Below are 22,907 nucleotides of genomic sequence, written 5' to 3' on the forward strand. Positions count from 1 at the left end.
GACTGTCACAGTGTTATCCTAATCTTTCCAAGTCCCCTTTTTCACTTTACTTCTGGTTTTGGCAAAAATCATGCCACGGTTATCTGTTCCCTCCCCCCCCCATTTTATGGGCAATGTTTTGCAAGACTCATGGTTTTTATTAATGACTTTGGGTTGTCTTTCACCAGTAAAACCCCTACAAAATCATTATTCCCACTGTCATTAGTTACCTTGCTCTGAACTGTGATAAAGATTGGAAAGGGAACAAACAGTACTCATTAATACAATGATCATTATCCCATGATTACTGACAAGAGAAGCTGCAATACATCAAAGTAATAACTTCTTCTGGCATGATAACACAGTAAAGTAAGAAAATCAAGTAGAAAAACATGACTAAATGTGTCTTGTGGGGATTTAAGTTTGAGAAGAGTTATCACTTGTTGCTTGTTAAAGCCATGGTCATACCCACACAGCCATGAAACCAGAGTTCCATCTCCATTCTGCTTTGCAAGCAAAACAAATCTGTTCCCACATATTTTCTGTGAGCACTCTCTAAATGGCAAGCAATACTTCAGTTAAAAGAGAGAAGGGAATTTATTTCCACAATAATCTGTGGACAACACTTAAAAAAGGAGTAGTAGTATTAAAACACCCCACAAACCTGAAGCCCATCAAACCCTTACCTCTGTCAGCTCATCCCTCCTTCGCCCAAGCTTTGGTTGATGCTCAGCTGGAGCATAAACTGTCATAGTTCTAAATATTAAACATAAAATACAGTTAAATGTTTCAAAGTAAAATAAAGCTTAGGATTATTTTCTGTATTGTCTATATTAAATTGGATTTATCAACTCCCCAAGAGCAAAAGTTAGAAGAATTAAGTCTTACTGTTATAAAGGCTCTGCTATTGCAAGCATCCAGTGGTAAAATACTATGTATTTCACAACTATGCATTTTTCAAATACTCCTATTTCATTTTAAACCCAGCAGTTAAACAGCAAGATGAAATATGTGCCCATGGTACCCAAAACCCAAAGAGAAATAGGTAAAAAATTAGTAATAATATTAATAACCAACAAAACCCAACCAAGCAAGCAGTAAGACCCCTCACAAACCCTACCCACAAGTGGTAACAGGAGCAAGGAGCACAAAAGACACAGCAAGTGGTTAGGGTTTTGTTTCAGTTAAAACAATTAAACCCAACGAACATGATTTCATTTCCCACAGGGTTTTCCTGCTGACTCTCCCAATTCTATCTTTGTGCTTAATGATACTCACTGAGGCCACGTGTAATATCCCCAGTGGGTCTTCTCCACAAAGCAGCACGATTCCCAAGCTTCCTTTGTCTTTGGTAAGCTCTGGCTGTCATAGTGCAGCCACTGGTTATCCGGTCTGTCACCAGCCTGAATGCTGGAAGGCTTTGGGCTTCCACCTGGTTAGAGAAGGATTTACACTCTGTCAAACTTGTCCATTAACATTTTAAGACAAGATTCTAAAGAGCTTTAATGTCTTATTCCCTCCAATGAAATCTGTACAAAGATTTGTCCTAGGATGTTAAAACTAACCCTAACTGTAACAGATTTCTTTAGTAATTTCTACAAATGTGCCATCTGAAATGATTTTAGAAGAATTAAAAGGAGATACACAAATTATTCTCACAAAGGTTTCTGAAAGGAGAATAAGCATATATTTGAATTTTTAACTTAATTCAAGTAAGCAAATAGCTTAACAGACACTTGTAAGTGTAACACTGCTTTAAAAAACAAGTCTGTTTATATTATAGGGCATTAACAACCAGAGAGAAACAAAAAGCTTAGGATTCTATTCCTGTTACCCAGAAATATTTAAGGCTACTCTAGTTCATGTGGGCTTTGAACCACATGAGAATTACCCTCTGGGGAATGAGCTCTCAGCAGTTATTTACCATAAAGCTTAGTTTAACTTAATCAGAAAAACTTGCATTAATAAAAAAAATAGGATAAATTAAGGCAAGGCATTTCTTACATTAAATAAAACCTACTTATTTCATAAGGGCAGATGGGCACTTTCTTGTGTGTTCTCTTAAGCTGCTTAAGAATACCAGCCACAGCTGAGATGGCCACCTAAAAGAAAGAAATGGGCATTAATGCATCCGTTCCATATATATACACCTCCAGAAAGATGTGTCTCCTCACTTCATCACAGACACACTTTAAGCCAGCTAAGAAGCCAGTGAACATCATCTTGACCATCACCTCAGTGCGTGATGCTTCCCATGAAGGGGTGATCTCTGTCATTACCCTGACTTAAGTGTGACCTTTACAGCCCAGAAAAACCTCCCCGCTATTCATTGGCAGGACCAAAAGGAGGTGGCCATTAGCTTCAGCCTCATGGAAGCAAGAAGCAGAATGAAAGGTGCAAATATAAACACATATCTGGCTCCCTTTGAGTAATAAACCAAACATCTGCAACAGAAACTCTGCAAAAGCTGTCATCCCGGTTTTACCTTCCGAACCACTATTGCATCGTGGTTGAGACACTGCACAAAGAATTTTATGGCACGCGCAGGCAGTACCCTGTCATCCCTCAGGAGCAGAGACAGAAACCCAATGCTGATGTGCTCAAACTTCCAGGGACTGAAAACAGAAATAAAGACTATTCAGAACAGACACTAAGGAACGTAGCTGCATGTGCTGCTTTTGAACAGAAATCACTGTATGGAGTAGGACGTATGTTTGGACTAATATACGTAATGTTCTGTGCCACTGCTACAGTCATGAGCTCAACTGTCACACAGGGAAACCTCCAGCGTTCTGGGAACACACAAGTGCATTCAGCTAACGGTGCCTTTCTGATCCTGGCATTTCCATGTAAAATACAGACCTGTAGGGATAGTCTTTAAAAGTTTTAAATGCTAATATTATGTCACTTCTTTACCTAGGAGACAGTCATCAAGATTCCCCTATATTGGCCATTATGTTCCTGTCTGGGCAAGCAGAATCCATATTCAAGTGCACGAGGACCTCCACATATTCCAGTTCTGCAGGTTCCTTTGCAGAGGCTCTCCAAGACACGAGCCACAATCCATTTGATGCAAGACTGCTACTGACACACTGCTTTTGGACAACTACCTCGGCAGTGAAAAGTATTCCTCAGTTCTGGTCATGCCAGCTGTACTGCTTGGTGCAACTGATATTTAGTCGTGTCGCCACCTCTAATCCAACATCCCTAAAATTCTCAATGCACAGAAAGGGACACTTACAGATTTCTTTGTTCCACACAGTCCAGCAGCATGTTGATCAAGTTTTCATAGTTTCTATGGGAAAAAGAGGGAATCATCAACCAGATGATACTCAGAGAACCCTTTAAAAATAGAACAAATGTGCCTCAAGCAAAGGTGGGTGAAGGCAGTGCAGTAACCCCAGCACAAGCTGGAGGGACAGGGAAGAGGAGGAGGAAGGAAGGGAATATGAGTGCAGAGGAGAGAGGCTGCCAAGTCAAGGGAGAAGCTACACCACCACCATCCTTGGGCATTCTGAATTTGTCAAGCTTAAGCTTCAGTTTAGCAGTTTTGGGTTATTATGTTTAATGTGCAGCAAACATGAGGTGGCAGAAGCTGGTGTTAAGGGAAGTTGAACTTACCGCACAGCCTCGGCATTCTTCTCTTTCTGCCGCTGAATTCCAAGCTGAATGTCTTCTGAACACAGACCTGGGAAGTCTGAACTTGGATGTTCTGATTTTTGCAGCATCACAGCTATCTCAATGCATTTCTCTGGAACCTGTTGAGAGAGGATACAAAGATTTGGGACTGAGCAGCAGCCTGCAAGTTTTTATTGTTTGTTTCTATTTTGAAGTTAGAGAATGTCCTGTCCACATAGACAAGCCCATGAAGAAGCAGAGAACCCAGCTTCGTGCTCACACAGCAGAATTATTCTTCAAGTGCATATTTTATTCTATTTTGAAATAAACTTTAGTATTTTATTAAGCATAAAAATTTATTATAAAAGGTTTTTGTTAACAGGCACTCATTCTTTAAAGCAAATACTATGCCATTTATCCCATGAGGAGGCAAGAGGCAGTTGTTGTAATGAGTGCTGGGTGTTAGCACAGTGGGACAACACTACAAAAGCTGACAGTGTTCACATGATGACACTGTCCTGCCAACACACGTATTGGCACTCGATCAGCATAACCCATACTAGCCAGCACTGAAAGGCAACTTAAGCTTCCTTTCTGCACCAGGCTTCCTTAGAGATCAACAAGAAGTTACAAAACCCAGTTGTATTACAGGAAGTTCTATTGCTTCAGTCTCAAAAGCCCACATCTAACATTCCTCTGTAACAGAAAGCACAATGCAATCAACATGAGAACACTCACTCAGATAACGTACATGACTCTCAAGCATTTATGGAACCAAAAGACATGAGCACCAAGCAATCTGTCACTTACTGCAAAATCTAAGCCAATTGTTTCATACTGCCTATGGATTTTTTCTGCTAGGTCATCAAAGAGTCTGACTATGGATGGTTTTTCCAAGGACATGGCTTTGCTGAGCCCAGAAGAGACAATTGCTGGCCATGTCTGTGCGATACAGTCCCAGTCGTGAAGGTTTGCCAAACACACTCCACTGTGGTTTCCAAGAAGACAATATAAGGCACCCTGTAAAATGGAAGATGAAAGTTAGGGAGTTGAAGCATTACTCATGTGTAAGTGATCTCTTACTACATAAGCATGCACCCACACAGAATAAAAATCAATCTTCACATTACAAGATCATTAAAATGTACCACAAACATTCAGCTACGTGGCTGTGGTCAGAATACTGAAGATTTCTCATGGAATCCTCCTCTTGCAAACCATTTTAATGAGAGTGAAGCCCTGGCAGTTCGTTATCCCCAGAATGGCTGCCTGATTTCTCAATTACATTATAAAGGAGATAATTCAATTCCATCATCAAGTACCAGACCTGGCCTTTCTGTGAACTATTAATGCTTGGGCTGCAGGCAGATCATAATCCTGTTAACCAAGCACCTGAAATGATAGGAGCTGAACGAGATGTGCATAACTACTGGATGTGCCACAGCAAAGTGGTCAACATGATGGATTGTGTGAGGAGCTGACAAGAGATATGTGGGAGCTACATGAGAAATGTCTCAGGCAATCAGAAGAAAGTCTTAGGGACCTTTTGGAGAGCACAGTTTTACCAGAACAACTCCCAGGTATCCACACAAGTAATTCATACAGGTTGAAACTGCCTGGCAGCAACAGCAGAAACACCAGATTCAGGTGTGGTAGCAAATGCTGGAAGCGTAGTAAAACCAGGACCAACTGGGAATAAGTAACTAGGCTGGGCTGCTTTTCTGGGAGGAGATGGGGATGGAGAAAGGAAGGTACAAGGATGGCAGAAAAAGTAAAGAAGTGATTATCATTTCTCCTATCTTCACCTATCAATGGTAGTGCCTGTCAGGCAGCTGGAGCAAGGTAATAAACCATAGCTGTTGCTCCATTCATATGACAAGAGTTCAGCTTGCCTCTATGAAAGGAGGACTGAGGGGGGTCCATTACCAAATCAGCCCCCTTTCCAGGCCTGACACCATCAGCAATCACCCACCATGTCATCCCCAAACCCACTGTTCTGGGTGATAACTTTTTGTCCAGTTCACACTATTTCCTTACACCGCTACAGCTGACAGAACTGCTTAGTGAATTTTACTCCCTTGGACTATGGCTTCTCAATTTCCATTTCATAATTTAAAGAGAGGTGTTAATATACATTTTTGTGATATCTGAACACACAATGAAATAAGGAACATCCATAAACACAGAGTTTCTCTTGACAACTGATCTAATGCAAGTAATTAAGCATTGAAGGCCAGGTTAGACGGGGCTTGGAGCAAACTGGTCCAGTGAAGGTGTCCCTGACTGTGGCAGGGGGTTTAAGGTCCCTTCCAACCCAAATCAGTCTGGGATTCTATGATAATTCCTTATACTAGTCATACCTAAGCTACCCCACTTTCACCATTAAAAGTTCTCCTATAAAAAACACTTTCAAGACACAGATACGAAACAAAGTGAGTACTTTAAATTGCTTCTGAGTGACATCCTGCCGGTCGGGACGCAGGAACTCCAAAACCAAGGGGATGATATCTCTGCAACAGAAATTGTATGTTCCCAGAGCTGTGAAGAATGCTTGCTGAGCTTTACTTCTGACCTGTGGGAAGAGGGATGTTACTGAAAGCCTTCTGAACCAAAACCATACGATACGAAACCAACATCCTCATACAGTTACTTATGCATTGAGTTTGTGATGTGTTTGTGCACAGGAGGTTGTAAAGATCACGCTGTGCTGCCCCTTGCCCTCACTCACAGTGGGTTATAAAAACCTACTTTTTGTTTGTAGCATTTGCTTGAGAACAGCTATAAAGTTCAAGGAAATCCTTTATGCTGCCAAGGCCAGTTGATGTGTTTGTAAGGTGATGGAAAAAGTCAACAGCTACGAGAACAGATGCAGACAGCAGAACTCTAAAGAGCCTGCAGGCATTGTGGATGGATCTGAATTTATATATATATATATATATATATATATACACACATACACACACACACAGGGCTCTAACCAGGCAAAGAGTTCAGAATCCAGCTATCATCCCAACCTAAGCTGGCAGCCTCTTCACCCAGTTAAGCTCTTTATCTGACAGCGGGGCTTAAAGCAGAAACTATGCAACTAATGCAAACTGAATAAGTAAAGATTTCCTGCTGCCATGGAAATACATTGAAAAGCTGAAAACGTAACTTGAAGAGATCAACAATATATTTCATTTTAAAAGGGTTGTTCCTTACCTGACCATAGGAACTTGTGGACAAACACAACAGATCTCTGATCATCTCCTGGTGGGAAGTTTTGTATTCACAGCCTTCCATCGTCAGTGTTCTCAGCTAAATTGCATAGGAAACACAAATAAAGGACAGATTTGATTTTACACGTTCCACTGGTAAGAGAAACACTAGTGCAGGATTATTGTGTCTTCTGCTCAAGAGCAACATAAATCAACTTTTCAAGTAGTCAGGGAAGATTTAAGTGAAAGTATTACCTCATGCTGCAACATGACTCTGTCTATCAGCAAAGCTCTGATATGCTGCTTCTTTCCTTGAAGCTGGAAGCAAACACATAATTTGGTTTAGATGCCAGATACTAGCAATCTGTACTGCCTGAATCCCCCTGGTACTCTTTTTCTTCTAGGAACAAGCAAATTTCATGCAGAAATTCCTGGCAGACAACCCTGCTTTTTTTTTCCCTGGTGAAGTTTTGTATTTGTCTATGGCTCTGTGAGCAAGAGGAAGCTTTGGTCACAGTAATGTCTCAGTTAACAAGGACAAGGATGGAGTATTGTGCCAAATCTCAGACCATGGACCAAGTATATATGCAAACGGGGCTCTACAATTCAGAAACACTAAGCTATTTACTCATAAGATTTCCAAATAAAGGTATAAAAGCAACATTCTCATCAAGGAATTTGATTTCAGAGTATGAAAACCAATTAGGACAGTAATTAAAAATGAAGAAAGTCTTTCTGAACATGAGGAACTATTCCCACCCCTCATCTAAGCTGTACAGACAGAAACCACTGACTCTGTTCTCCATTGATTTTTTCACTAGGTTGAAGCTTTTCCACCGTGAGTCAAACTCATGCTTGTGAGAGCCTTGGAACTGTAAAACGTCACTGATGATCTGCAGAAAGAAAAGGATGACAAAGCGTGGTTATTATGCAAAGCAAGTGATTATTTTGCAAAACAAGTGATCTTGTCTTTAGCATCACAAATTATACCTTTATTATTAGAAATAAAGACTTGGTATCATCTTCTGAATTATCAAGTATGTAGCCTGCAAGTGGAAGAAAAAGAAACTATCAGACAGGAAAAGAGCTTTAAAACTTAGTAATTTTATTTCTACAAATTTATATATGCAAAGTAAATGAAACAAGTTTCTTATCTATGAAATTACTAAGTCTTAAGAGCAAAACACAGTACTTTTTAGACAGGAGTGGTTAAACTTACGCAGCAGTTTCCGTGTAACTTTTGCAATTGTTTCTCGATAATTCTCTTTTGATAAATCTAAAGAGAAATTAAACATATTTTTCTTTATTATACAGTAGCATAAATTACAAAAAGTAACATACAGGTTAAGTCAGTGGAAAGACAGAGCAGCCTGTTCAGAACTGGCAGTATGGACTAGTATAAAAATACATATCTTGTTCTATCCAGGGACACATCTCTCTGGAGTAATCTTTTATTTATCAAGCCAACAGGTTGGAACTAGATGATCTTCAGGCCCTTTCCAAGCCAAACCATTCTATGATGCTGTGTTTTTTATAGGTACATAACCTTCTCTACGTTGACAATTGGCTTAATTTCTAACCACAGATTGAAGCAGATTATTTAGTGTATGAAAAGTAACACATTAAGCAGGGTAAGAAAAGTAATCAGAACATAGATATTACATATCAAGCCAGTAAAAGTCTGGGGACATCTACTTACCATACTCAACACCAGTGTACAGCTTTGTCTCTTCCAAAGACACCAGACTCGGGACTCTGCATGAAAACAAACCAAGTATTACCACACATGATAGAAATAATTGACATTTAATTCATTTTAACCAGTTACATCTTATGCCAGCAGCACCAGAGATGTTTGGATTTACTAACAGCATACATCAGCTCTAACATTTATAAGTCAGCCGCTCCTATGGGTCAGAGACCAGCATGAGCCCAGAATCTTGATTTCTCATTTAACAGAACCTCATCAGTTCTATTAAATAGCCAGAGATTTGGTCTCATTGTCAAAACTATGAACACACCCATCCAAACCAGCATGGCTCCTACTGGCCTTCATCTAGGAAGGACAGATGAATCTGACTCCTGAGGCAGAACCCTTTCCCAACAAATTAAGCTGATGAAGCTCTTATGACTTTGGCCCTTTCTTTATAGAGCAAGGAAATGTACCCATAACGTATAAGTATGAAGTTCACTATTAATAGTCATAATGGCAAATAAAGCCATGCTTCTTACAAGATTTGGGTCAAACCTACCTACCCACTTTTTTAAAGCAAATGCTTTGTCTTTGGCAATTTGCTTTTATGCAAACACAGATTAAATGCATGCCCAGGTATCATATGCTGTTACAGCCTGCGCCTAAGGAAGAAAGCAGCCTTTCTCCTTGATTCCTGCCATGCTGTCCCCTGCCTGTCACTCAAGCAAAACTGCAGATGGACCCCAGAAACAAGGTCTCCAAATATTTGGGCATCTTTCAGTTGTCAATCAGGAAAATAAACCCCTCATGTTTGGGAAAAAAGCATCCTGGTGGCAGGAGCAGGGTGCAGGCAGGCACAGTTGACACCAGATCCAGTTCACCATCCAGCTATACTCAAAGCTTTAAAGTTCATTCTACCCACATATTTCTTTTGCTGAAGTTTAAACACCATAGCTCCAAGCTCTCTCCCACTTCTGTGACTTTCCTTTCATTCACTGAGCAGGCTGGAGGATTATAAAAGAACAAATACTCATTATCTGTCTGTCTTGGCAAGAATCTTCAGGTACCCTTAACCATCAAGAAGGAGAATGTAGCAGCTACACCTACTCAGCTCTACTTTACAGCCAGCACAACAACAATGCTGTACTACATGGTGTGTGATAAGCTATGGTTCACTAGAGTTGTAGGTGTAGTGGTGTAGGAGGTTCTGAGAAGAAACCTCATGTGCCAATTTGTTTCAGAAGTACACACATAGAATGCTTTTAACTTAAATGTATCAAGCCATTTACCAACACCGGCATTCAAAAATATTCCTACACTGCCACTTTAGGACAGAGAATATAACACACCACTAGTGGTAAGTACTAAGGGTGAATACACAGTACTTAAAGTAAGGGTGGTTCTGAGTGCCTGACTTTGTTGCTTTCAATGAAAGCTCTGGAGTTTAAAGTCTGAGTGTTTTATGTGCATATAATGGAAACAGACTTGGAAGTCATAGATTCAGACTGGTTTGGATTGGAAGGGACTTTAAATCTCACACAGTTCCAACCCCTGCCACGGGCAGGGACACCTTCCACTAGAGCAGCTTGCTCCAAGCCCCTGTGTCCAACCTGGCCTTGAACACTGCCATGCATGAGGCAGCCACAGCTTCTCCGCTACCTTACAGTAAAATAACCCCAAAATCACAATAAATAACAATTAAACCCAAACTTTTTTTCTGCTTTAAAGCAAGTTCATCAGAAGACACCTCCTACATTCAAATTGGATATAATTTTATGGGCATATGGAATAGAAAACAGTACTCATAGCAAGCTGTTTTATACCACTTTTTAAATCAAAACATTGCAGTTACTTCTTGTTACTCAGTTACTTCTACTCTGGTTACTCCCAGTTATTCAGCCTGGAGGGGAGACTGAGATGAGCTCTTAGAGAGAAATTCTTCCCTGTGAGGGTGCTGAGGCGCTGGCACAGGGTGCCCAGAGAAGGCTTCTTTTAGAGGAGGGGAAACACGTGAGTAAATGCCTTGTTTCCACTTCCTTTGCACAAAGTAGCCTCAGCAGGACAGTGCTGTCACCTGCCTTTGAGTCTTGCATGAAAAATGTTTCTTCAAGTACTCGTGTCTTTGTAAGTCACCATTTCAAATTTATACTAGTTTGGACTTCCTTAAAAACAGCCACCAGAAGCAGTTGTGTAATAACAGCAATAAGAAAGCACTAAAACCCAGTATGAAGGAATACAATCGCTAAGAAGGTTTGGGATATAAAGATTTTACTTACAGATGAGCCACCCTTTCTCCTTTCAGAGGAGGCAGAATGTTCCCTGATCCAATCAAGCAGTTATGCACTATGGCAAGACACTGCTGCACATCATCTCTTGAACAAAGAAGAAAACCTGATTAGTCATCTATTAAATGCTTATAAATAGACAAATGATAAACCATGTTTCCTGGGAAGTTTTATACAAGCTTTTTTCTTTAACTGTACCAGTTCTAACCACAAGAGGGGGCACTACAAAAATCAGACCGTGCTTTTTACATCCAGCCTAATTCCATCTCAGAATTCCAACGTTCAACTTCGTTTACTGAAACCCTCATTTTGGAGATTTTGTAGTCGGAAACTGTGAAGGTAAGTTCAGTATAATGAGATAAACTAGTGTCAAAACAGACAGATTTACCACAAAACCTGTTCCAACTGATTTTATCTAGATCTCAGAGAAAACCTGGGAAAATTCCTCACTCTGAAGACAAAAAGTCCTTCCCACCATGAGCAGGAGGAGGGAATACATCCCTTAGGAGTGATTATTTTACAGGCTGAAGATAAATAGTAATGCATCAATGTCAACAACCTTTTCCTGTGTTACTTTAAGAGAACTGAGGAATTCTTTTTAGAGCCATCTCATCTGAAGTAGTAGCCTTTAGTATACAGCTACAAACTGCCCTTTGTTCTCCTCTGATTTGTAGAATAACTCCTCGTAAGAGGTTCCTTAACTGAACAGCTCTCAGTACTCATGCACTACTTATCGACTCTCTAAATAAGCGTTCAGCAACGGCTGCAAGAATTCTTCATTTTATTCTTTGTAACAAAACCTTACTCTGAAGCTCCTAAATATATAAAAAATATTCACTTCCAGTTATTACTTAGTGGGATATTGGAAGAAGTCTGACAAGAATTAAAGCTCCAGGAATATTACAGTTCAAAGCAACAGCAGGCTCACCCAGTATCCCATTTATTCTCATCTGTTACTCCCTCAGTAACTAATGGTACTCTACTCTTTGCTGTCCTGCCTTCCAATTTAATTTGGAATCATGCACTTGGCTGTATTCTCCCAAATCACTACCAGTTAGTTATGTCAGGCAGCACAGTGAAGCCTTGAGTAAACCAAAGTCCAGTTCTGTTATAAATTAACAGCTTTACATACAAGGTGTCAAGAGAAAGGGAAAAAACCCCAAACAAAAGAAATAAGTATATAAATAAACCAAAGACTTGAATAGGAAGCATATTTTCTGATCACTGGTGGGAGTGGTATTGACTTTTTCAGATAACAAGAAGTGGGGACATGGTGAGACAGAAAAACATGTAAGAGTCTGATACACCATGTCCTGTTCCATGTGGGGCCACACTTCACATCACGAGGTATAATATCACATGCCATGAACATCGACTGAAGTATATATAGCTTCAAGATGTGTAGGTTTAACATGAGAAATGAAGAATGTTTGAGATTCAATGCTTGTAAACAGCTTTAGCTATTTGATACTTGTAAATGCATTAGGACATACTAAACTCATGATTATCTTGTGCTTAGGAAAGCCACTGGTTCATACTAACAGAGCTTAACAACATTGTGCAGCAGTACTCTTGGCTTCATTCCCATCTCTTAGACCACTAACTCTGCATTACCTCCTCTATTACAGCACTGCCACTTTTTGCAGGGACACACTATGTACTGACTCCATTTACTCATAGGAAGGAAGCAGAGAAAGGCCGATTACTAAATCAGTCAAATCATTTCTGTGCTCTCCATAACTTAGGAACACAAATAGTGGTGCTGAAATAACAAGATAGGGTTTTAGAGGAAGAAGAACTTTCTTAATGCTGACTACAGTTATATGGAAACAATTTGTGGTATGCATTTAAAAACTTCTTGGAACAGAAGTGCCTTTATACCAACATTAACTGTTCTAAGATTATGTTTGTACAGTGTGTCTGTTTAAAACAATATTATCCATTTTGTGATAGGCACTTCCAAGCTACATGTACTCTTAAGAGTTGGAAACCTTGAAATAATATCACAGACTGTGTAACATCGTAGTATTTTACTCCTTAATGTTTGCAGTGCCAGTATGATTGGCAGTAACTACTTAAACCAGACATGAACGGATAAATGCATGCTGTCCATATAACATTATCACCACTAACCTGGACATTTCCAGTTTTCCAGCTGCATAGTGCTCTAGTCTGATGAGCTCAGGCTGAAGGAAAGTATCCAGCAAATAAAAAGCAAAGTTTATTTCCTCAGAGGAAGGAACATGCCACTGGATGTCCAAGTTCCACAGGTCACCTGGTTTACCCCAGTCCTGTAGAAAAGACAGACAGTTCTTATTAATCAAACTATGAAGCAAGTTGTCTTTTAATTAGCATTTAATATTAAAAAAACTCACAAAAATGAACTAACTCTTGCTGTAAAGCAGTCATCCTGACAATTCCAAGGATAAAACCCCCAATAATACAATAAAACCAAACAGAAATCCCAAAACTACTATAATGCCTACATGTACCTGGAAACCAGCACACACCTGAAAGGACTAAAAGGAAAGGACTGCACTGGCCTAACTCAAATATAACTTTATTATTCCTTTGGCTAGGTACAAAAGTCTGAAATAGTCTCAAGTACAATCCCACCTTCGGTACTCCTATAGAGAACACAAAGAAGCTGCCCATTTAATAATAATCCCTTTCAGTTTTGGACCACAATCTGGAAACATACTACTTTCATTTCAAAAATAACAAGAAGAAAGCTAAAATGTAAGTTGGACTCTCCATACAGTGGTAGGTTATCCCATAACAAAGACATCTTCTTATATTTTGGCTTATAAAGAGCTCAGACTTGCTATAAAATAAGCATCATTTCAGTATTTGGAAGAGAAAAGACAATATTGATTACTAATACATATTCAAACATAAAGTGCATGCTTAGGACTGTATTAATAGATAGGACTTTGCAGTCTGTGTGTTTTGTTTCCTGCCCTTGTCCAACTTTACATGGTAATTTCAAAACTTCACCATCTGTTCTTAAAAAGCTGGACTGATCTGCCTGGACAAAGAACTACAGTAATGCACTTGCTCAAGTAGGCTATTGCATCTCTTGGAAGAGCAGGTTAGTCCTCCAGGAATATCACTTGAGGAAGTGACACAACTGCAGCTTTATATGAGGCACGATAGGAAGCATCTAAGCGACAAACTCGAGCAGCTAATGGCAATCAAGAGTTGATATAATAATGGACCAGCAAAGTAACTGGGAATTTCCTCAGTTTCAGAGGAGGAATTTAAAAACTAATCTATTTTTGTGTTGGGGCGTTTAATTATGATTCCTTTCTTGGTTTTTAAGTGAGTATTTGGCCCAACTGGATGCTGCCATCAGTTTATAAAGCCACACTGGCTTCCAGAAACAAGCATTAGATTATCTGCAGCTATGAAGTTTTGGGAAAGAACACTTCACAGCAAAATGCATGCTTATATGCCAACAGGCCAGCTGAAAACTGCTGCACTGTTCATCTGCAATACCGATATATCGACCTCAAAGCCTTAACAGCAGACTAGAGTATTACTTTCAACAGTATCAGTGATTTTTAATATTGCCACTTCTACTTTCATTTTATCTCTGTCCATTTGTTACTCTGACCTGTAAAACACCACGTCTCTTTTCTTCTATGGTTTTGCACTAACATACTCATTTTGCTGTGCACTCACCATTACTTCTTATACCTGATATTTATATGAAGAGGAATATTCGTATTTATATGAAGAGGAACAAGAAAAGGTTGCAGCTCTCATCCACAAAAACAGATGAAAGACTGTGTCCCAGGGCAACTGGATAACTTAAATATCCAGTCATAGGATAAAGGGAACAGAAAATTTTTCCCACTAAACTCCAAACTTCACTATTGATACCAACCATACTTCATGATAGCTGGGTCTCAATTAAATGCAGCATATATTACAGTAATAAGGAACATGAGGAGGCACTCTTGCTTTATATTATCTTATTGTACTCATGCAGTCATTGTAAAACACACATCATAAACTAGTAACATCTCATGCTATAAAACTACTCCAAACAAGTCAGCATTCATGTTTTGCTACCAGTATAATTGTCAGTAACTTGTAATTTGCTGTATGTTTCAAAGCCCAAAGCATTTTTCAGTTACAATTTCCATTGCTGCTCCCTATGTTCAGAAATCTCCAAATAAAAACAAATAACATAGCGTATGATTGCTTTTTAAAAAAGAAAGTCAAATCCTCTAATCCTAAATAAATGAAAATCCTTGCCTTGATAGGAAAGTATTCAGAAACAGGCTTGTCAAAGCCACCTGGCACACTGCAGTACTCTGTGGGGTAGATAAGTGTAGCAGAACGGAGAAGATGGTGCAGTAGGTTACAAGACAGAATGTAACCCTGCTTACAGGTTAAGTGTAGGGTTCGCTGCAGTATCTTCCCAAGCTGCTCCCTGTACACAAGCAACTTCTTTCCATCCACTCGAGTGATCTAACAGGAAAGACAAAACATGTCAAAGGTAAACAGAATTGGTTTTGCTGTGGAGGACTAAAGAGGATTACAGTGCTCAACCGATCCTGTACCACCTTTCATTCTGTGTGTCACTCTGAAGTCAAATTCAAGACTGAATATGCACATCAACTACCACTGCTGCTGCTGGAAAAGGTTAAGCAACACAAGAGCTGTGACAAACATTTCTGCCCAACCCCATTCCAAATTTCCTAGCAACACTCATATTTTGAAATTCATTTTAAAAGACTTATCTTTACTAAAGACATCTTATGTTTTTCCCTTCATTGATCCCTCTTCTTTCTCTATCCCTCAATAATTGTCTTGAATGCTTTACGTTTTATTCCACATAAACACTGTATGTTTATTAGCAGCCACTTCTGTCCCATTTCAAGTTGGAAAAGAAAAAGAAGCTCTGCAGTGCTGTTCATACAAGATTTACTTTGTTTTAATAGCAGAAGTTTGTTTCCTTCTTCTCTCAGGGGCATTAAACAGGATTCAGTGACATACATGCATGGGAAGAATGTTCTCTGCAATACCTCTGACAAAAGCTGAAGATTCCAAAGCAGCTCCTTATCTAGTTCTTCATCATGTAACACATCATCATCTAGAGGAACAAGTGATAAGTGCTGCTGTAAAGATAACTGTGGTCAAGTTTTCCAAACAAGCTAGATCACAAACCAGATGTCTGCATCCCAAAAGCTTCCTTCCCAACCCTCCTATTGCAACCTTGCACTTCATACTGCATCCAGGTCCAACTGGAAGTCACTTTAGCCAATCTTGAAGGCTTTTGGAGAAATTGAGGAATGCCTGGAGACAATTTAAACTGCCACATTTTGATAGCAGCATGCTCCTATCCAGCTTGATAGATTTCTGTCTTGAAATTACACATAGATAGAGGTTGGTTTGGATTTTTGGATGAAATAACAGGATTAATTTTCCATCATTAAAATGAAGTTGTGGAAAGCGCTTGCAAGTTTTAGGTATTATTTTCACACTTAACAAAAGTCAGCCTAAACCAAAGCAAGTAACACCAGAAATCTTACAAACTTACTGACTGTGAGGTGAGTTATAACATTGCAGCAGTGTGGTACGAACAGCTTCAGGGATTCCTCAGGGCGGCACTGGAAACAGCAACATAAATAACCCATTTAAAAAGAGATGCCTTATGGAGCTCAGGCAGACATTGATGACAACCTTTTAAGAAGAGTCTTGTAAAACAGAGAAAAATAGATTGTGTCTGGACTTCAATTCAATCTAGAGTCAGCCTGACTTCATGGTTTTAAACACTCAATAAAATCCAAGTGCAAGAAAAAACACTTTGTGAATGAACCTCTTCAATTATTGTTATATGCAACCACCCAATTTTTGAAGATATAATATTAAGAACGACCCGTATTTGCATGAAAAGTTAAAGATCTAATTTTAAAACAAGAAGGAAGAAGTAGTAGCATTGCCTTTTTAAACTAAAGACCAGTGAAGTCAGAGCATTTCTCTTACTTTTACTGCAGCTCGGCACATATCAGCAACCATTCGACCAGCAACTCTTGTCTCAAATATGTTTGAAACAGCAAAGTTAAAAACCTTCTCCAAAGCAACCTAAAAATGAGTACAGAAAGATGAGGGTTACTTTAAAAAGAGAAAACTGGGTGTCATGAAGTGGTTGATGCCACACGCAAGGCAGCGTCTGTACATAGTATTCTCTTAGCAGAGGACTGCAACCATGATTCACACTGAATCAGAACAGACAGAAAAGCAGTTCTGTAGAACGCCTAAAGCTGAGTAAAATGTAACTACCATCACAATTAAAGCTGACAGTACTACAGAATGGATTTAAAACTGATGTGAATAGCAACTGCTCAGGAAAAGATTCCAAGTGTCACCATAGAACCACATAAAGGTTTGTGTTGAAAAGGACCTTAAAGCTCATCAGGGACACCTTCCAACAGACCACGTACATCAGTACTCAACACCTATGTCTAATTGCACAACTACAGTCCTGAGTACAAGAGTAAAGACTCTTGTACAGAAGTAGCAGTGACAAGAGGTTTGTCAAGTTTCAGTTTGCAGATTGTCCCTTTTTCTTTCTTTACTTGTTGCAACACTCAGTTACAGTAACACAGTAACAGGAAAACACATGACAGCGCTCAGCATCCCTAAAATAACTGAAGAACAGGAAGATCTGCATTCCCCTCCTCCTGCAAGAGTTTGTAAACAAGACACACAGCGCTTTAACTGGAAATTGGAGACACTTGGCACATGTTCACTTTGGAAGAGAGGAGGTCAGAGAAGTCCTGTTGACTAATCTGAGCTTGGGGTGCTTTTAAAAAGCTACCCAGAAAAGAGTATTTTCCCTGAATAAGCTGCATTCCCCCGAAAGGAAAATGATGCTATTTCAAAGGCAAGACATCCCTTACTTAACAAAGAAACAATGAATTAGCTATCAACTACCTAAGTAGGCAGTGTGTTTTAAAGTAGCTTATTACCATTCAATACCTTGCAGGGGTGTGAATTATACACAGTGTAGACAGTATCTGATTGCTTCAATAATGGACAATCAGTGAAAATACAAATCAGATACTTAATGACAATGAAGAATTAACTTAGAACTTACAGAAACCAAAAGATTCCAGACAAAAATCATACCAAAGTGTCCAGTGCAATGGTTCAAAATGCATAGAACCACAAAAACATCTCCAAATACATGTGTAACGTAACACAAACAGGTTCAAATGGGTTAACCCAACCTGCAAGGCAAGAACTTGGTTCCTCCACTCCCCTCCCTCAGAGTTATTTTAATCTAGATCATTTTTCTGATCTCATTAGCCACACAACTCCTTGAAAAAGCTCCTTTGCCCAGCTGAAGAAGGGGTAGGGGGAGAAAAGGAAAGGAAAGCAGAGGCTTGTACAGATGTGTATATAATCATAAAACACATTGACATGAAATCCTAAACTGCCCCCTCCAGCCCCTTCCTTGGTTAAACATGAAAGGTCACAACAGGACAAGGAAGGAAGAATTAAGCCTCAAAGTCAGATGGAATGCCCATGTTGTACATACCTTAAATATATCCTTTGAGCACTGAGTAAGGATTGTACTGAAAGTAGAAGAGAGCCCCAATTCCACCAGACTCTCCAGGTGAGTCATTTTCTCAGTTTCAGTCTCCTCTCTGGTTTGTTCTAGTGTGCTGCTCTCTATAAGTCCAAAACATCTACGCCAATACAGTAAGTACCATGTTAGTAAGTAGAACTTGAAAGCTTTAAGTTCTTCACACCAAGCTCTCACCTACTCGTAGCTTCTTACCTATCCATAAACTGCAGTACGAAGTCCTCAAATTCAGCAGTTGCAGAGCACAATTCTCTTTCCACCTGCATTTTCCAACACAAAAGCAGCACAAAAGGTTGGCTTTTCTTACGAAAACATAATAGAAAGTTTATTTCCTATATTAACTACTTCAAAAACACTTCCCATTTTTGTGACAGACTACAGTGCACTTCCAGTTGAAGTTTGTATAGTCTCAAGTACACTACACAAAACAACTACACTTTCTTTCTGCTGCCCTGTCCAATTTCCAGGCCTTGATGTCTAGCCAAGCGACCTCTTGGGGTGAGATGGGTCTGCCTCCATGGATACAACCTTTGGCTTTCCTACTGGTCTGCCCTTCCAGCAGGAGGTCAGGGAGCACCAGCTCTGGTGACAGACTTGGCTCTGCTGCCATATTTACACTGAGCATTCAGCATATAAACTCCATTTCTGAGTGCTGCTGCTCTGGGGCAATGAAATGAACCTTCTTGCAGTGGCTGAGAGCTCAGAACCTGGGTTATCTGTAGCTATTATCTGTTCTCTGAGCTACCAGAGCAGTCTCCTAGCAGTGGACAAGACAAGGCATCTAACAGGCTGGTTAATTAGGCTGAGAAAGTTGGGGCTGTTCAGCCTGGAGAAGAGAAGCTGCGTGGAGACCTCAGAGCAGCCTTCCGGCATCTGAAGGGGGCTACAGGGATGCTGGGGAGGGACTCTTCATTACGGACTGCAGTGACAGGACAAGGGGTAACGGGTTCAAAATTAAACAGAGGAAGTTTAGGTTGGATATAAGGAGGAAATTCTTTCCTGTGAGGGTGGTGAGGCACTGGAATGGGTTGCCCAGGGAGGTTGTGAATGCTCCATCCCTGGTGGTGTTCAAGGCCAGGTTGGACAGAGCCTTGGGTGCCATGGTTTAGTGTGAGGTGTCTGTGCCCATGGCAGGGGGGTTGGAACTGGATGATCTTAAAGTCCTTTCCAACCCAACTAATCTGTGATTCTAACAGGGCCATTTCAAATACCATAGTGGACTCTGCTGCTGCCTCATTTGTCATATACTGGATGCAGCTTCACTCTCTTCTCTGTCATAATGTTTTATGGTGACAAGAAGTTTCAAAAATTTAATGGTATCAAAGCTGCTATTTTATTAACTCAAAAAATGTAGATGGCAATGGACCTCTGGAGACCATGTGGCCCAACCTCCTACTCAAAGCAGGGCAAGCTCAGAGTTTAATTATGCTACATATTGATACTAAACTGTTTGAATTTAACACTATCTCTACAACACCCTATGACTAAGCAGCAGTGCTAACATTACATGGCTAATATGCATGCCAGCGTCTACTCTACCATACTGACCTGAAGCAAACATGATCTACTTGTTTGGGGTTTTGTTGCATTTTATTTTCATGTAACTTAGTTTTACATATACAGGAGAGAGTAGCAAACCCGTTACAGTTCTGAAGAGATCATTGCATTACTAGAAATTCAATTAAAAACTAGGTTATAGTTTTGGTTCTGTAACTGCACAGCACTTACCTCTGACAGATCATCTCTTTCTTGCAATACAGATGAACAATCTACTAAAGGCACCAAAGTAGAAAATGTTGCAATGAACTGGAATGTAATCTGTTGAGAGTTGCAAACAGCTGTTTAGTAAGTGCTACTGTATTCACATTGAAAAGCTCTTGCAGTTAAGGTATGGGAGCTAAAGTAAATCATTACATTAAAAAAAAAAAAATCCAAAGCCTAATTCTTCCACCCCAAAACTTCAATAATTCTTTCTGAGTTCTTGTATAAAACTTCCAGCACTGTGCAAAACCCCCTCAAGTATTTTCTAAGTTATTATTATTATTATTTCCTAGGTAATACTTTGTGCTGAACTTTCAAGTTACAAAACCCTACCGTTTTACACTGTTTGAACAGTATATTTAAAGCTCATTGAAGATGGGCTCTTAGGATCTAATTAACTGAAAACCTAGTAATGAAGGTCTTCCTATTGCTCTTAAAAGACCAGGAATATTTGCTAGTACCTCTGGAACATCGGTTTTCTCTTGGTTTTTAGTGCTGCCCAGAAAGGCAGTACAATGCTCATCACAATCTGATGTTAAAGATTCACTATTGTCCAGCAAGCCAAAAACATTATTAGAAGTTAGAGGTTTGTGATATTAACTTACTAGAAATAAGACTGCGCAGAAACAAAATCAGGCTAAGAAACAGGAGTTACTTATTGATATAAATCTAAAGCAGCTCTCAGAGTGAACTACTGGCTAACTACCCTATAAAACGGTGGGATTTACACACTCACCATACACTTGCTGAAGTCATTTGGATCTACCCCTGGCAATGCTCTCATCAGTAGAGGTAGAAGGTGTGTTGGACCTTCAGGAAACCACTTCCCCCCAGACACCAGGCTGCGAGCCACCCCGATCACACAGCTCAACGTGGCTGTGAGCTGATGAGGTTCTGTCAGCGTCTCGAGTGCAGGGTACGTCCTGTGAAGTTTAAGAGCAGTTATTTTAGCAACAGCAATGTTTTAAAGTCTTCAAAGAAAAGTGCATCACAAGTGTTATTTTCTATGGAAAAGGGACAACATTTCTGAAGAAAAATAAAAGCTCATCCATGGTTCCTTTTTTTTTCTGATCTTTTTCCAGTGGACTCAACATTGCTGTAATAGAAAATGATCCTTTCCTTTGATCAGTCCTATTAACAAATTCAGGATTAAAGAATCTGTTAGCAGTTGCGGCATAGGAATTGGTAACAGCACATGGCTTCAAAGCTATGATGATTTTAGTGTTTGAACTTCAAGCTCAGTGTAAGGTTCTCATGGCAAGCATGAAAACCTGCCTCGATGACATCTAAAGGGATATATTGCTTGATGTTACATTAAAGTCCATGCCTTTTCTAATAAAAACCTGTTAAAGTACTGTGGTTTTTTAACCTTTAAGGGTTTTTTTTACACTACTTTTTAGCAAAAGGCATAACTCTTCCTACTGTTACCTACAACCGGCAGTCCAAACAAGAGTCACAGTGCTACCCCTGCCCTACATCATCCAAAGGATCTACAACTAGTCAACAAAACCAACCGGGAGCTGCAGCCAAGGCAAACATACCCGTGATAGTTTGAACTCGAGCAGAGGTTCAGTCTGCTCTCAAAACAGAAACTGTAACAGTCATGCCCAAGACATGCATCCACTGCTGTCCTCCTTAGAACTGTTATGCTGTAAATGTTTCCATGTAAAAGCAGGTTCAGCAAGGTTTCACCACCAGCTGAGTCCGAAAGGACTCTTCAAGACAAACTCATCTCTCCACTGTTTTTACAATATAAGGTGTTACAGAATCATAGAATCGTTAGGGTTGGAAAGGACCTTAAGATCATCCAGTTCCAACCCCCTGCCGTGGGCAGGGACACCCCACGCCAAACCATCCCACCCAAGGCCTCGTCCAACCTGGCCCTGAACACTGCCAGGGATGGAGCATTCACAACCTCCCTGGGCAACCCATTCCAGTGCCTCACCACCCTAACAGGAAAGAATTTCCTTCTTATATCCAACCCAAACTTCCCCTGTTTAAGTTTTAACCCGTTACCCCTTGTCCTGTCACTACAGTCTCTAATGAAGAGTCCCTCCCCACCATCCCTATAGCCCCCTTCAGACACTGGAAGGCTGCTCTGAGGTCTCCACACAGCTTCTCTTCTCCAGGCTGAACAGCTCCAACTTTCTCAGCCTGTCTCCATACAGGAGGTGCTCCAGCCCCTGATCATCCTCATGGCCCTTCTCTGGACTTGTTCCAACAGTTCCATGTCCTTTTTATTTTGAGGACACCAGAACTGCACACAACACTCCAGGTGAGGTCCCACAAGAGCAGAGAAGTGTTAAAGTACAAGGGACTGTATAGGAGGAAGAACATGGATAGGGACTAGGAAGAAAGCTTTCCCCTGGGGCGAGAAGGAGTTACATTCTTCTCTTGGAATTTCAGGCACCAAGGCATTAGTAATAGTACAAAGTATTTCATATGGGCATGTACTTTAGCAATGTGCTTATGAATACAGAAGCAGTGACAGTCATTTTAAACATCTGTAACTGCAACATACCCTGACACAAACCAGAAATATGAAACTTACCCTTATTACTACATAAACACAAACTACATAAACATCATTTGCATTTGTCCCAGCTGAAAGCTAGTGAGGAAGTACAAGGTGGCTCATGAATAAAGGGGGCACAGTTGGTTCTTTAACTGATCCACTCACACTGCTACCAGTAGTGCAAACCACCGGAGGACTGCCCCATACTGCACAAGCCATGACCAGCTCCCAGAACTATTCCATTTGCCAGGTGCTT

The 22,907-nt window shown here is 40.2% G+C and overlaps 1 protein-coding gene across 2 annotated transcripts in view; it reads right to left on the reverse strand.

Moving 5' to 3' along the window:
* The window catches only part of PSME4 (proteasome activator subunit 4), a 60,575-nt gene that overhangs the window by 15,179 nt on the left and 22,489 nt on the right, over positions 1 to 22,907 (reverse strand). For both annotated transcript variants that reach the window (XM_062608973.1, XM_062608964.1), the window contains 24 exons: positions 20,873 to 21,059; positions 20,104 to 20,193; positions 18,571 to 18,635; positions 18,328 to 18,478; positions 16,770 to 16,868; positions 16,324 to 16,393; positions 15,809 to 15,876; positions 15,036 to 15,251; positions 12,906 to 13,063; positions 10,764 to 10,859; positions 8,494 to 8,549; positions 8,014 to 8,070; positions 7,785 to 7,840; positions 7,589 to 7,687; positions 7,050 to 7,112; positions 6,799 to 6,894; positions 6,038 to 6,169; positions 4,408 to 4,617; positions 3,601 to 3,737; positions 3,221 to 3,274; positions 2,465 to 2,594; positions 2,000 to 2,081; positions 1,258 to 1,411; positions 666 to 735 (listed from right to left, as the gene is read on the reverse strand). In XM_062608973.1, coding sequence (XP_062464957.1) covers positions 666 to 735; positions 1,258 to 1,411; positions 2,000 to 2,081; positions 2,465 to 2,594; positions 3,221 to 3,274; positions 3,601 to 3,737; positions 4,408 to 4,617; positions 6,038 to 6,169; positions 6,799 to 6,894; positions 7,050 to 7,112; positions 7,589 to 7,687; positions 7,785 to 7,840; positions 8,014 to 8,070; positions 8,494 to 8,549; positions 10,764 to 10,859; positions 12,906 to 13,063; positions 15,036 to 15,251; positions 15,809 to 15,876; positions 16,324 to 16,393; positions 16,770 to 16,868; positions 18,328 to 18,478; positions 18,571 to 18,635; positions 20,104 to 20,193; positions 20,873 to 21,059 — 2,596 coding nt within the window. The remainder of the gene's footprint in view (positions 1 to 665; positions 736 to 1,257; positions 1,412 to 1,999; positions 2,082 to 2,464; positions 2,595 to 3,220; positions 3,275 to 3,600; positions 3,738 to 4,407; positions 4,618 to 6,037; positions 6,170 to 6,798; positions 6,895 to 7,049; positions 7,113 to 7,588; positions 7,688 to 7,784; positions 7,841 to 8,013; positions 8,071 to 8,493; positions 8,550 to 10,763; positions 10,860 to 12,905; positions 13,064 to 15,035; positions 15,252 to 15,808; positions 15,877 to 16,323; positions 16,394 to 16,769; positions 16,869 to 18,327; positions 18,479 to 18,570; positions 18,636 to 20,103; positions 20,194 to 20,872; positions 21,060 to 22,907) is intronic.

The sequence above is a fragment of the Pezoporus occidentalis genome, unplaced genomic scaffold, assembly GCF_034315485.1.
Source record: "Pezoporus occidentalis ecotype Australia unplaced genomic scaffold, CSIRO_AGI_Poc_V1 ctg10, whole genome shotgun sequence".
Lineage (NCBI taxonomy): Eukaryota > Metazoa > Chordata > Aves > Psittaciformes > Psittacidae > Pezoporus > Pezoporus occidentalis.